The sequence below is a fragment of the Bombyx mori genome, chromosome 24 (assembly GCF_030269925.1).
Source record: "Bombyx mori chromosome 24, ASM3026992v2".
NCBI lineage: Eukaryota > Metazoa > Arthropoda > Insecta > Lepidoptera > Bombycidae > Bombyx > Bombyx mori.
The window spans coordinates 3,236,707-3,251,059 of record NC_085130.1 but is presented as its reverse complement, the minus strand read 5'-3'; the positions used below and the strand labels follow the sequence as shown (position 1 = coordinate 3,251,059).

General features: G+C 37.8%; 1 protein-coding gene across 1 annotated transcript in view; it reads left to right on the top strand.

Moving 5' to 3' along the window:
- The window catches only part of LOC105842638 (nephrin), a 435,127-nt gene that overhangs the window by 404,802 nt on the left and 15,972 nt on the right, over positions 1-14,353 (top strand). Inside the window, exons 9-13 of the mRNA XM_038020059.2 lie at positions 2,255-2,406; positions 6,711-6,855; positions 8,256-8,386; positions 9,404-9,557; positions 10,580-10,674. Of these exons, the coding sequence (XP_037875987.1) occupies positions 2,255-2,406; positions 6,711-6,855; positions 8,256-8,386; positions 9,404-9,557; positions 10,580-10,674 (677 nt within the window). The remainder of the gene's footprint in view (positions 1-2,254; positions 2,407-6,710; positions 6,856-8,255; positions 8,387-9,403; positions 9,558-10,579; positions 10,675-14,353) is intronic.

Below are 14,353 nucleotides of genomic sequence, written 5' to 3'. Positions count from 1 at the left end.
CTTTGGTGAAATTTTATTTATCCCGAACCCCAGCGCGTAACAGTACGTTTATATTTTCATCAACTGAAAGCCACTATATATACATAGACCGGTCCAAGAAATAATTGAAATAGCGAAATGGTGAATTCAACCGGAATGATAGCGATGGTTGTTATGAGAATAGTCCAGTATTAGGGTGACTAAGGGTGGATTCGACCAAACTTAAATTTATACACGAGTAACTATACGAGGAATAACCTATTCCATGATTTTAATCTCGAGTAAATCCATAGGCGTTTTTCCACGTAAACGATAGTATACTTGCGCTAGGAATAACAATACGCGAATAGCATAGTGAATGGTGAACGAAAATAAAATCCGGCAAATAAATGTTGTTGTTTAACGGCATAGTGTAAGGACATACATAGATAGCGTCAACTCGATTTTGCCGTATTTTAGTGTGAAAAAGTAGCTGTAGTGTAAGATAGAGAGAGAGAGAGAGAGAGTATTCTTTATTGTACACCAAAAAACAAATAAACAGTTCGATACATTATCAAGATATCTAGCTGTCAAACGTATTAATTTTATTTGTTGTTTGTTTGAGAGAATTGTCAAGTTTTGTCGTGTGGTTTTATCTTTTTTCGTTTAAACGTTGCATTATACAATGCCAGACTATTAATAATAATTTAGTGCATTGCGTTGACTTTAAATTAAAACAGAATAAATATTTATGAAATGACAGAAATCAGATGATTAGACTGACAGACGCCATTACTTTATTCTAGGAATAGCTTCGTTATTCCGTGCGAAACGGCGGTATAGTAACAATTCCCGAATAAGCCCACTATCCTTAGAATTGTAGATGGTAAAACGTAAAATTGATTTACTCTCGATTAACTGACGAGTTATTCTAAGAATAAGATTTACTCTTGTTTGGTCGAATCAACCCTAAAAAGGAGAATTATCTTATATGGGAGAAAAGTTTAAAAAAGTTTCCAGCTGTATGCTATAAATAACAGTTCAAAAACCTGTCACAATCGCGCTGGTGTTGACAAAGGGTATGGCATGAATGTAGCAATTGTATATGAACAAAATATTATGTCGAGTTATTTTTTTTATATAATTTCGACTAAAATAGTTAACTATTGAAAATTTTAACAACTATATAAAATAATGCAGTAAATATAGCCCTAAAGAAAACGTACACCAAGAGTGATTTTATTCGTAAACTGTGAATAGAACGATTATTGATTAACTAACATTTCATTTTATGATAAAGTATCTAAATAACAGAGCAGTTATGGGAAAAACTTCTCAAACTTACTTAAATAATATTTGGCGCTTCCTTTAAAATTTACGGTGAGGTTAATGTGGCGCCATTCTAATTTAAATATATTTCGACGGACACTTTTCATTTACACAATTAATTCTCTTTAACTCTACCCTCCCGTCATTACGGATCCTCCCGATCCATTAACAGTGCTTTTAGATACCACAAGCACCGGTCACCGTTCTCGTCGAACCCGTCGCTTACGACGAAGGGCTCGACGAGCGAATTAACCCATAGACACAGCCCACTGAGTTTTTCGCCGAATCTTCTCAGTGGGTCGCGTTTCCGATCCGGTGGTAGAGTCTGCCAAGCACTGCTCTTGCTAGGGTCAGTGTTAGGATCACTCCGGTTTAAGCCCCGTGAGCTCGCCTACTAGCTAAGATTACACTGAAATAGCATCTCAAGGTAGCTTAGCTTAGCTTAGCTTAGCTAGGAAAAAAATCTACCCTCCATTTCCAGTGGTAACGCCGGAAAACGGACTAGAGGGTAGACAGTATTTACTGCGTCTAATACTCTACCCACAGTCTGCAGTCTGCCCGTCCTCGTGGTTCTTGCAACGCGAAATATTGGGAACTCAATAAAACTATAAATCATGTTAAGAACCTGATTAATAAGTGTTTGTGAGGTTTCGATACTCCTATATCGATATTCGAATAATAATCGAACCCACGACATTTACATATTTCCATATTTTCTGGTAGCGCTTGGTATGAGCCACCTTAGCTCCGTGGTGCTCACAACCAGCTGTCAATTTCTGCCGCGGTGCAGTCATTACTTCTAGTCCAAAGAGTAAGCAGCCATTGCAGAGTACAATTGAGAACAGAACTTCATTCTGAAGCTAGTTGGCGCCATATTCATGAATTTGCCTTTTCAAGGAATTTTATTAATGGTAAAGTAAATAAATATTACTGGTCAAACTTCTTGACAATGTGTGTTCTATTACAGTGCGCCCGCTGTGGGTTCGTCTGCAGGGTGGAAAAAGGCCTTTAGTCGCAGGTCAGAGCACAGAACTGGTATGCCAAGCCGTTGGAGCCAGACCGAAGCCCACAATATCATGGTGGAGGGGCGGAACAAGACTGAAGACTGTACGAGAAACGGTAAGTTGTTCATTTTTATTGCTTAGATGGGTGGACGATCTCATGGCCCACCTGGTGTTAAGTAGTTATCGGAGCCCACAGGCAACGTGAATGCGCCAACCACCTTGAGATTCTGTCTCTGTATAGTTACAACGGCTGCCCCGTACTTCAAACCGAAACGCATTACTGCTTCGCATTTGAAATAGGCAGGGTGGCGGTACCTACCCGTACCAATAACACAGGTAATCCTAAATTGGCACCGGACGACCGTACTTGATTTGTTCCCAGTTATTTATTATAATTCATTAAATGACATCCGTTACGTGAAATTGGATGTCGTTATGCAAGACATAAAAATATATATAATGGAGAACCATTCTGAAAACTGAGAAGCGAAAATTAGACGTTACATTTTAGTTTGGTTACTCAATGTTTCGACGCAGCAAGCTCTAGATTTAACTTGCACGGGGTTTTAATGAGTATTAATATCAGATTCGCCAGGTACCCGCGTTCACGCTATTATACCTCATACTAATAAATGTCGATGAAGTTTGTACGTTAAGTAAACTTTACGTTTAGATCGAACAAGGAATACAAGACGTCTAGTTTGTGTTAAAGATTGCATAGACGCGGATGAATGATGTTTAAATTGAAAAATTTACAAACCGATAGCTTGCCTGATACTGAATTTATTAAGTCCATTTTTTTTTACGATTGATGCATTACTGGTGGCCCGGAGGCCGTTCCAGTTTCACGAGGACAGGTGAGCGAGCAAAGGCTCAGTCAGGAGGGGTGGGATTTGCTAACAGCTGCCCGAGCGCCTCCGAAGGAGACCTAACAAACCAAGAGCAGCTGCTTCGCGAATGAATCTACTGCCAGATCGGAATCGCGACCCGCTGAGAAGATCCGGTGAGAAACTCAGCGGGCTGATGCATGGGTTAGGTTGCACGTCGAACTCTTTGCCGAGTTCCACGAGTACGGTTACCGGGGTCCCTAAGTCTGCTCCTAGTGTTAGAGCATCTAATGCAAGAGTTATTGGATCTGATGGATCCGTAAGGACATGCTGCCCATCTTAATACACGAGTTAAAGTTCCAACTGTTTTAAGTAAAGGCTGTGCCACACTCGGAACTGACGTACGACCGCTTCGCGGCTGAAATAGATCAGAACAGAATAATTACCGGCAGCCCTGCCCGCATCTAAACCGACCTTAACAGCGCGCAATACGCAGACGGAGTCATAAAACTATTTTTAGTTGCAACAATGCATTGGCTCACTTTGTTCTCTTGTTTGATCGGAAACAGACGTACAAACATGTTGACTTTAGAAAGAATTTGTATGTTTACAAGGTCTTTCTGATACAATGTTTAAAGAGGAAAAACTAATCGAAGCAAGGTTGAAAGATACATTGAGTTATAAACTGGACAGAATTGGTAATTATGAACTCTTTTTCATTGGCTGGATGAATAAAAGAGTCGTGAGCTTTGGAAGTGTTTTTCAGAGCATCCGTGACGATCCTGGATCTAATTTGGTTAAATAATATCGATAAAATCCTCAAGTCATCTTTAAGAACTTTAAATATTTATTTAGAGAGACATGGTCGGTCTAACTGCGGCTTTGAAGATCACAATCACTCTGATTTATGTTAATAGAGCATGCCGTCTGTGAAACAAAAGTGGGTTTTCAATTTAATATGGACTTCGAGGTATATTGGAGGTAGAGCGGAACGAGAGACGGAGAGCTCTTTTTCAAGAAGCAGAAATACTTTCCGATTTGAAGAAATCCGTCATACTATAACATATCAACGCGCCATTTACGAAATGTGTGTTATTGCCAGTACATTGCGCGTAGCGAAAGATTGAGAAGGCGGCACAACATGAGAACTCTTTTGTCGCGGCCGCTGGGAATTACATACCCGATCCTGTAGACCGAATAAATAGTCAACGTCGCCCAAAACACGTCATTATTGATCCTCCCGATCCATTGACGGTGCTTTTAGGTACCACAAGCACCGGTCACCGTCCTCATCGAACTTGTCGCTTGCGCTCGTCGACGAGCGATTTGACCCATAGACACAGCCCACTGAGTTTCTCGCCGGATCTTCTCAGGCCCGGTTCCAAAAAATAACGAATCGTCATTGTATTATAACAACTAATCGTAATCATGCTACCAATACGTAGGCGTATATTAGCGTTCCACAACTATTTTACTTGCCGCGTTACCTACGAGCATCCGTCGGCGCGCTGCTTACTAACGAATCCCTCTGCGTTTCGTTAATGCAAATGATTGTGTCACAAAGATCCTTTAGAAATAAAACTCTTTTCAAAATACATAAGTTTTTATTAGTATTTTTACATAAATATTTTAAAATAATATAAATTAATTGTAATTCATCACATATGTAATTTTATTTGAACATTCACAATTTAAAAACAGTTACTTTAGTTTTAACTGTAAAGTGAACAAAACGCCATGAAGAGACAAAGGAAACGCCAAATGTCGGCCGGACCGCGCCAAAATACCAAAAAAATTGTGTTAGCGTCGTACTTTGTTGTTCGTTTATTTCATTACAAACTGATAAATTGTAATGTAAGGGAGATATTCCATGATTCCTAGAATTAAAATAAACTAGTAAATACTATTTTCATGTAATCACGTGTTAAATAGTTAACTACTTCATAAAATACCAATTAACAGCTGGCATTAAAAATACGAACCTGGTTCGTTTTACCTTTAAAAAAGGATAAATTTCACCTAACAGTAAAATAATTGCACAGACTGCTTGTCGAGCCGAAATCTTAGTTGAAACTCCTGATTATCGAGCTCTGAATAATAATTGATTCTTGTTTTATACACTCTATTACTTCGCGTATCATCACTTGAATCGTCGCTTCAATTCAGTAACATTAAAACTTCGTTACCACTTTCTGAATTCGACATTTTTAAAAAAAAAACACTAACACAAAAATTCCAAAGCACAACCGAACAAAATCGGTAGGTTAAAATATGCTCTACGCCTGGTAGTTTTGACAGCTCACTGACATTTCTAAAATAATATAGGAACACTACAGACAACAGTCTCCATACAAAACGCAGTACGAACCGTTATGTTAGCCCTCCCATCCGTTAGTAGCAAGTCATCAGTAATTTTAAAAACGAGTCGTTTTTATAGGAACTATTTTGTCCTACGATTCGTAGATATTGTACCGGATCGTAACATAAAACGATTCGTTTTTTGGATATTGGAACCGGGCGTCAGTGGGTCGCGTTTCCAACCCGGTGGTAGATTCTGCGAAGCATTGCTCTTGCTAGGGCCAGTGTTAGCAATACTCCGGTTTAAGCCCCCTAAGCTCCCCTACATGTTAGGGCGAAGTTGCAATAGCCTCTCAAGGCAATCAACATAGGTAGGAAAAAATAAAAAAGCGAAAGATACTATGCACTCATGCATTCTATGTGATTAACTCAAACTGCATATGTATGAGGAATTAAAGGGCGTATCTTCAATAATGTTCACACTTAAAATATTAAAGTCATACGATCCAATTTCGACCACTGATTATTAATTTACCACTAACAAACGAACAATTAGAAATCTCTAGAGGTTCTTTGGAGATAGCGCAAAATTGAACCATTGACTATTAACTAACGATATTGGCCAGACATTCCAATTGACAATACAATTGACACGGCCTGACAACGTCTCGTTGGAGGAATGGGAAATACATCGCTTAGTGCGTGCGATAACGTATGTATGGTACGGTTGGCAATTGTCATTTGGGCTACTTTCGATATGTGGACGAGCTCTCACATCTGGCGTTGGATGCTTACTAGAATCCCATTGACGCCATACTGAACTCCAGACGTGAGGTCGAAATATCAATTGCTTTTATTTATTTTTTTATTGCTTAGATGGGTGGACGAGCTCATAACCCACCTGGTGTTAAGTGGTTACTGGAGCCCATAGACATTTACAACGTAAATGCGCCACATACCTTGAGATATAAGTTCTAAGATCTCAGTATAGTTACAACGGCTGCTCTACCTTTCAAACCGAAACGCAGTACTGCTTCACGGCAGAAATAGGCAGGGCGGTGGTACCAACCCACGTAGACTCACAAGAGGTCCTACCACCAGTTTCTTTTATAAAGGCTGTCCTTCAAGCTCTAACTCCAAATAGGCGGGATTGTGATATATTACATTAAATACGTGTCTAAACATGTATTTATATCGAAGCGGTAACAACTCAACTATGTGATATCTACAGAATCGATTAGCCTAGCTTTCCTATGAAACATGAACAAATTTTAAAGATATTTTTATTATCTAGACTTCAACTGATGGCAACGTGACCAGCAGTGTCTTGACCTTCGTGCCCTCGATAGAAGATGCCGGTAGGGTTCTGTCCTGCAGAGCGATCCAGCCCACTTTACCCCATTCGACTCATGAAGATGGTTGGAAAATGGAGATACAGCGTAAGTACTGACAACAATATAGCACCGTAATTATTAAGGTGGGGCATATTGTAAGTGTTGAAGGGTAGGCATCAGCCCACCACCAGGTGGGCCGTATGCTTGTCTGCCAACAAGGATGGTGAGTGTTACCGTAGCCCATGGACTTCAGAAATGCCAGGGGCAGAGCCAAGCCGCTGTCTGCCATTATAATATGTGCTAAGAGGCAGTTGTCCATTCTGGTTTGAGGGTTAGGACAGCTATTGTACCACCCTGTCTATTTCAGCCGTGAAGAAGTAATGCGTTTCGGTTTGAAGGGCGGAGCAACCGGTAAACTGTTAAAAGTGAGAGCGTAGAACTGGTATCTGCGTTCACAACTTACCTATTAAATCTCCAAACATTCATTTAATAATAACAAATAATTCATTTACTTGAAGCCCACTTCGATCTTCTGTGAAAATGTCAAACGCTAAGCGTGCTTCAAAATCTAGGCATTTAGGGTTATTTGTCTCTGAGAACTTTATAAGTAGCAATTTCGTCTATAGAATTGAAAGCAAAACCTTGGACCAGTTTCAAAACTTTAAGGAAATTTTGCAATTGACACTAATTGAATTAAATATACCAGTTCACGCTATTATCCAAATTAGACCCTAATCACGAATAGATCAAGATTTAGATTCAAACTATGTACTTCTTACATTTTCTGTCTTCTTTTTTGAACTTGTCACATTGTGGTACTTTAACATGTGCTTATTACATTTTCTTAATTTGTCTTTTTATGGTCATATAAATACATATTCTTCTTAAGGACACATTTCATTAATAGCCACTAAAAATCTTTGACAAACAGTTTTGTTTACATAATAATATGAAAATATACATGTTTAGATTTGAAGCATATTCATCTCCTGATTTATATAAAACCGTTGCTGTTGTTCCAATGCTATCGTCATAAGGTTGGCCCAAGATAGATTTTTTTTTATTGCTTAGTAGGTGGACGAGCTCACAGCCCACCTGTTGTTAAGTGGTTACTGGAGCCCATAGACATCTACAACGTAAATGCGCCACCCACCTTGAGATACAAGTTCTAAAGTCTCAGTATAGTTACAACGGCTACCCCAGCCTTCAAACCGAAACGCATTACTGCTTCACGGCAGAAATAGGCAGGGCGGTGGTCCCTATCCGCGCGGACTCACAAGTGGTCCTACCACCTGTTGTACCAATATAATATACAATAGTTTCACGGATCGACATCCTTAGCATTCCAGATGCGTGAACAAAAATAATTATAGATAATAATAGATATAATAGAATTGATTATAGACGCACGAAAACCGTAGAAAATTCAAATCAAAATTTTCTTGAACAAAAAGATATACAGAATTACAATTGCCAACGATAATGAAGTTTTTATGGCTCGACAGATCTTCCTGTTGTGAAGCTAGAATTGGGTGCCAACTTGGACGCCAGTAAAGTAGTGGAAGGCTCCGATATATATCTGGATTGTAGAGTGCGAGCGAACCCCTGGCACAACCACGTCTATTTCACACATAACGTAAGTATTCTTTTTAATACGCTTTTATTAGTTTCAGACGTATGTATGTTAGTATGTAACGGAATCTTTGAACATGATTTTGACCTCTTCAAAAAGTCGGATTAACTTTTTATACGAATTAACCACGCTTTTTTTAATACGTTTTTATTTACAATAAAATCATTTTTTCTTACACTATTTTTAATTCAAATTTATTAAAATTCATTTTCTATTTTTTAGTTGGATTTTCTATAAAAGCGTATTTTGTTAGTTTTTTTAAACTATTATTTATTAAATGTTATCTCACCGTTTAAGATTCTTTTGTTCATGGACTATTGGTGACTAACTATTATACTATTCAATTCCGGGTCGTAGTCTACATTCTTTTGAAAGATCCATTTTGAGATTAGCTTGAAACACGTACCTACGTTTCCGCTATTAATTAAGCAGGATAAAAGCCTTGTTAATAAATTACTATATTATAAATAGCTTTCATTAGATTTTCCTGTTTTTACCTACGGAATGTTAAGTAGTCACAAAGCGGCTATGCTGAGAGATTATTGTTTGTTTTTATTTCCTTAAAACGCAGATAAGCAAAAGATCCTCCGACGGTAAGTGATTACAGTCGCCCATAGACATCATCTGTTCCGGAAGCACAGTCAAATTGATCAACCGACGCATAACATATAATTATTATTTATCTTTTAATTCCGATATAAATAAGAAGATGACATGAAATTAGATATAAATGTTGAGTTTTTTTTTTTTTTTTTTTATTGCATACACGGTTTAGCGAGCTCACAGCCCACCTGGTGTTAAGTGGTTACTGGAGTCCATAGACATCTACAACGTAAATGCGCCACCCACCTTGAGATATAAGTTCTAAGATCTCAGTATAGTTACAACAGCTGCCCTACCTTTCAAACCGAAACGCGTTACTGCTTCACGGCAGAAATAGGCAGGGGGTTGTACCTACCCGCGCGGACTCACAAGAGGTCCTACCACCAGTTTTGAAAGTATTCGGTGTTTCATCAACAGGGTGTGATAGTAAAATCCGGGCCAGGCGTCCTCCTGGCCAATCAGAGTCTGGTGCTGCAGAAGGTATCCAGAAAAGCGGCTGGTTCTTACGTTTGCTCGGCCAGGAACAGCCTCGGCGACGGGTCCAGTGAACCCCTAACATTGGACGTCAAGTGTAAGTCTGGTATCTCATTCGTCTTTTGTCTGTAGGTGATGAAAGAAAAGTTACTATATATATAAGATTTTTAATACTAAGACAACATATAAAACAGATGTTTGCATACTGGATCGTGCGAAAATAGATTTATCTAAAAGGGACAGTGAGACAAATGCACAGAATATATTTTATATCAAAACATAAGTATGCCAATGAAGAGCTGAGTTTGCAGTCAACAATCATTTTAGTGTAAGCAAAGTCGTCATTGCCTAAAGATTAAGAAGACGACCGGTGCATTCGTATCAAGCGATGCGACTACGCCGTTGTTCAAAATCCGCACGCAAGTACCAATATTTGTAGTGAAATATTTACTTGCAAACGACTCCCACGATGAAGGCATAACTAAGTGTCATAAAAATTAAAACAACAAAAACCATATTTTGCGAAACTAACATACATTTAAGACACAGTTTCCATTCAAGGTAATGAGACCCGATTTTATAGCTGGCTGTTAGGATTCACGACAACGAAAGGAAATATATATAGAGCCTTAGGCATAAGTAAAACCCCTTTTATTCTTGTTTTAACATTTTTGGTAAAATTTTCATTGTCACCGACGACTAAAGTACAATTCGTCGAATATTTAATACTGTGGTTCTTTTTGTTGTGTAAAGACTCCCAAGGTGACTTAAATAGGTTTTTTTCAAATAACAAAAAGAAATAAACAACACGGAATCGGAATCTTAACTTAAACAAGCTATAAAATCGGGTCTGATTACTTTAAATGGAAAATATAAGAAATTTCATCTTGTGATAGTCTCACTAATTTATCAAGTGACCAAAAATTAAATACAGACTAAAAAGATATAGAGCCAATAAATTTAGTATATGAGTCCTCGAGTCACAAGAACAATAGGATTTGATAATGAAATCTCGGAAATTTCCAAATCTCTTCTAAGTTAAGATCTTCTTAAATGAACTAATTGGACAAATTTACAAACTGAATCGTATTGGTGACTAATAAGAGTTATTTTTCTTAGTTTCCCCAACGTGTAGATCAAACCAGCCTTTAGTGCTAAGAGCCGCTAGGGGCGAGGTGGTAGAAATTGAATGCGACTTAGACGCCAATCCCCAGGTAAGTGCACTTGTTACTTCAATGGATAAAAATCGAGAATTTAATGAAAATACGAAGAAACATTGTAGAAAACAATTGAATTTAGAAATTGATTTATAATGCCTACACCAATATACGATCACATCCGCATCGTCTTACCTATATCTGCAGTGAAGCAGTCATGCGTTTCTGTCGTCCTTTTTTTCAGACCCACTTCTTATCTTAATATGGGCCCCGATAATTATCAAATATTAAGTGGGTTGAGAATTCGTTTAATAATGTAGGTGAAAAAAATAACACACTCTCAAATTCATCAGTGGAAAGTTCACTGATGAAGCTCACACTGAACTAGTCTCATCATTATCATTTTTAATCCAATCTTCGCATCTAAATTCGACTTAATTAGTGATTTTCTTATCTTATTTAGACGATGTTGTCATTTCATCTTGAAGACAAAAAACTTATTTACTTAAGTTTTATTTAATGACGCTTTTCAGCCCTTATCTCGAAACTTAGGTCATTAAGTGAGTGCCCATCCATTGTGACTTAGAGCTAAAACTGTAAAGATTTCTTCGCGAAAGCAAATGTCAATGCGCCTAAATAATGAATGATGATAAATGTTTCAAATAGTTTGAATCAAATATATATTAGATTAACAGTGCTGGGGTTATAGCAATTTGTAGGCACTAACTACCCTATTGCCTGTTTCGAATACAAGGCCGTTACGTAATCAGGTTTGAACTTGGAACAGATGCTATGCGATTGAATTCAGAATTCGATCATAACTGAAGATGGGTGGCGATATTTATATTGTGATGTCTACGTGCTCTGGTGATCGATCAACACTGGTGAGTAGTGAGGTCGATCGTAGTGCAATGTAAAAAAAATTAATAAAAATTAGCACGCCTCTACGATGACGACAATGGAATCAGTAAAGTTCCAAATTAGATGAGTTCACGGTTCATCTGGTGTTAATTAATGATCGTCACCATAAGGTAACGTATCCGAAGTGCCGTTAATTACTCCTAAACGGAATACAAGACTGAGTTGTGGCAAAAACCAATTATCACGCAAATTGATAATTATATACGTTTAATATTTAATTACAGCACTCTATTATTTTTAAATCGACAAAGTTGAATTTCTTGGGAACAAAACACACAATCATTATCATTAATCATGTGCACGGCCGGAACCAAAACATCTATTTGTTTTAATAAAATCTAATATACTGTACCAAAGCGTGGAAAAGAGCCTTACTCAAACGAATCCTCGTCGCATCCCTCAGGACACTCTTTAGTTATACGCTGGCACTATACAGGGTGTAGAGAATCCGCTTCCGAATCCTGAAGTGAAAACGACAGTTCGGCTTAAACTGACACATACGAAATGCTTAATGACTGTTTAATTTTGATCTGGCATGGAGACTATAAGCAATTATTCCTATAGCTTTATCTGTACAAGGTTTATTAGCGAAAAGCTTTGATGACCTTAAGGAGTTGTCCCTATATTGTTGGATTTAGGGCCTATCCAGAACACCGTCTTTCTTAAGATGGGGCGCTTTGTGTACAGCATCCTCCCTTCGTAACTTAAATGAGGATATGGTCATAGCTATGTCAGCACCAAAAATTATTTACTGTTATTATTCATTTCAATCTTTTAATACACCTACCGTATGAGGTGTCTTTTATTTCGATGTGTCTTTTGGAGGTTTCCAATGATTTTAATGGCAACTCTACTTCAACGATCTACCCTGATTTTCATTTCATTTTCCCAACTTTAATGCTGTCTTCCTCGATGTAAATTCCCAGTGGTCCGGTGTCATTTTGTCATGTTTATATTCCCTTAAATTAAAATATAAGAAATCACTAATCATTTTAATAATTTCGCTCCGTGCAGCCACAACCCCCAAGAAACAGAAGCCTCCGATTTCGAGAGAGATTATTTCGAATTCCATTACAAATTTGAAAACTTATCGTATAATATGTACATTATATAATTATACCACCCATTTCGCTTAACACCAGGAACAGTTTCAATATCTACGCCCTGTATACAAATATTTATACATTTCACGTGAAATATGTACGAGACGGTAAACCCAACCATTGATTACATGTTATGTTATTCATGAATGTTAGGGTCTACCGGGAAACGACGCGACCTACAGTTCTATTAGCACGAAAAACTGTAAGTAACAACCATATTACTTATCTTATTTGTATACGTGTATGGTTGGTGATTCTAACTGATTGATCTATAAAGGCGTCAACCTAACCCGCTGGGGCTGCAGGCTTAAAAATGTCTTTTGATGAAGCATTCACTAAGCAAGGTTCTTTGAGAGAAACGATCTTATCAAAGCCCGCCATGCTCGTAATAAGAAGCATTATGTTCCGTATACCTTGAAACTGAAGGGTATTAACTTGGATTTGGTATGCGAGCTCACAAAATGCTCAACTCTAATTCAGTCAAACTAGAAACTTATAGTTCTACTCTAGTAAGGGTCGATTCGACCAAACAAGAGTAAATCTTATTCTTAGAATAACTCGTCAGTTAATCGAGAGTAAATCAATTTTACGTTTTACCATCTACAATTCTAAGAATAGTGGGCCTATTCGGGAATTGTTACTATACCGCCGTTTCGCACGGAATAACGGAGCTATCCTAGAATAAAGTAATGGCGTCAGTCAGTCCAACATCTGATTTCTGTCATTTCATAAATATTTATTCTGTTTTAATTTCAAGTCCACACAATGTACTAAATTATTATTAATAGTCTGGCATTGTATAATGCAACGTTTAAACGAAAAAAGATAAAACCACACGACAAAACTTGACAATTCCCTCAAACAAACAACAAATAAAAATAATACGTTTGACAGCTGGATATCTTTCACAACAGCTACTTTTTCACACTAAAATACGGCAAAATCGAGTTGACGCTTTGTATGCTCTTACACTATGCCGTTGAACAACAACATTTATTTGCCGGATTTTATTCCTAGCGCAAGTTTACGTGGAAAAACGACTATGGATTTACTCGAGATTAAAATCATGGAATAGGTTATTCCTCGTATAGTTACTCGAGTATAAATTTAAGTTTGGTCGAATCCACCCTAAGTCATGTTTCTGACTGACTTTCCCCTGCATGACTTACGGCTGTGAGACATGGATATTAACTGACAAACATAGAGAAAAACTTGCTAAAACAGAGAGAGCAATGGATAGAAGCCTGTTGACTCTCAGACTTAGTGACAAAATTCGAAATTCGGAAATAAGGAAGACAAAAGTAACGGATATAATAACCCGTATAGAAAATCTTAAATGGAGCTGGACAGGACATATGCTACGTTGCAAAAAAAAACAAGTGGAGTAAACAAGTAACTTTATGGTATCCAAGAGGGGACACCAGAAAACAGAGGCGTCCGAAAACAAGATGGACTGACGATATACGCCTAACCCTAGGACCATACTGGACCAGAGTTGCAGAGGACCGAGCCCAATGGAGAGAGCTGGAGGAGGCCTATGCCACGAGGCACTCCGAACTGCGAGATATAATATAGGAAATGAAATGTAAAAAACACAAAAATATTCAATTACATCATACATGTAGTTCGGAATTAAATGGCTTTATTATTATTATTATTATTAAGTCATGTTTCTAGTTTTCATTTATTTATCGCCTGGATCTCACGATCCA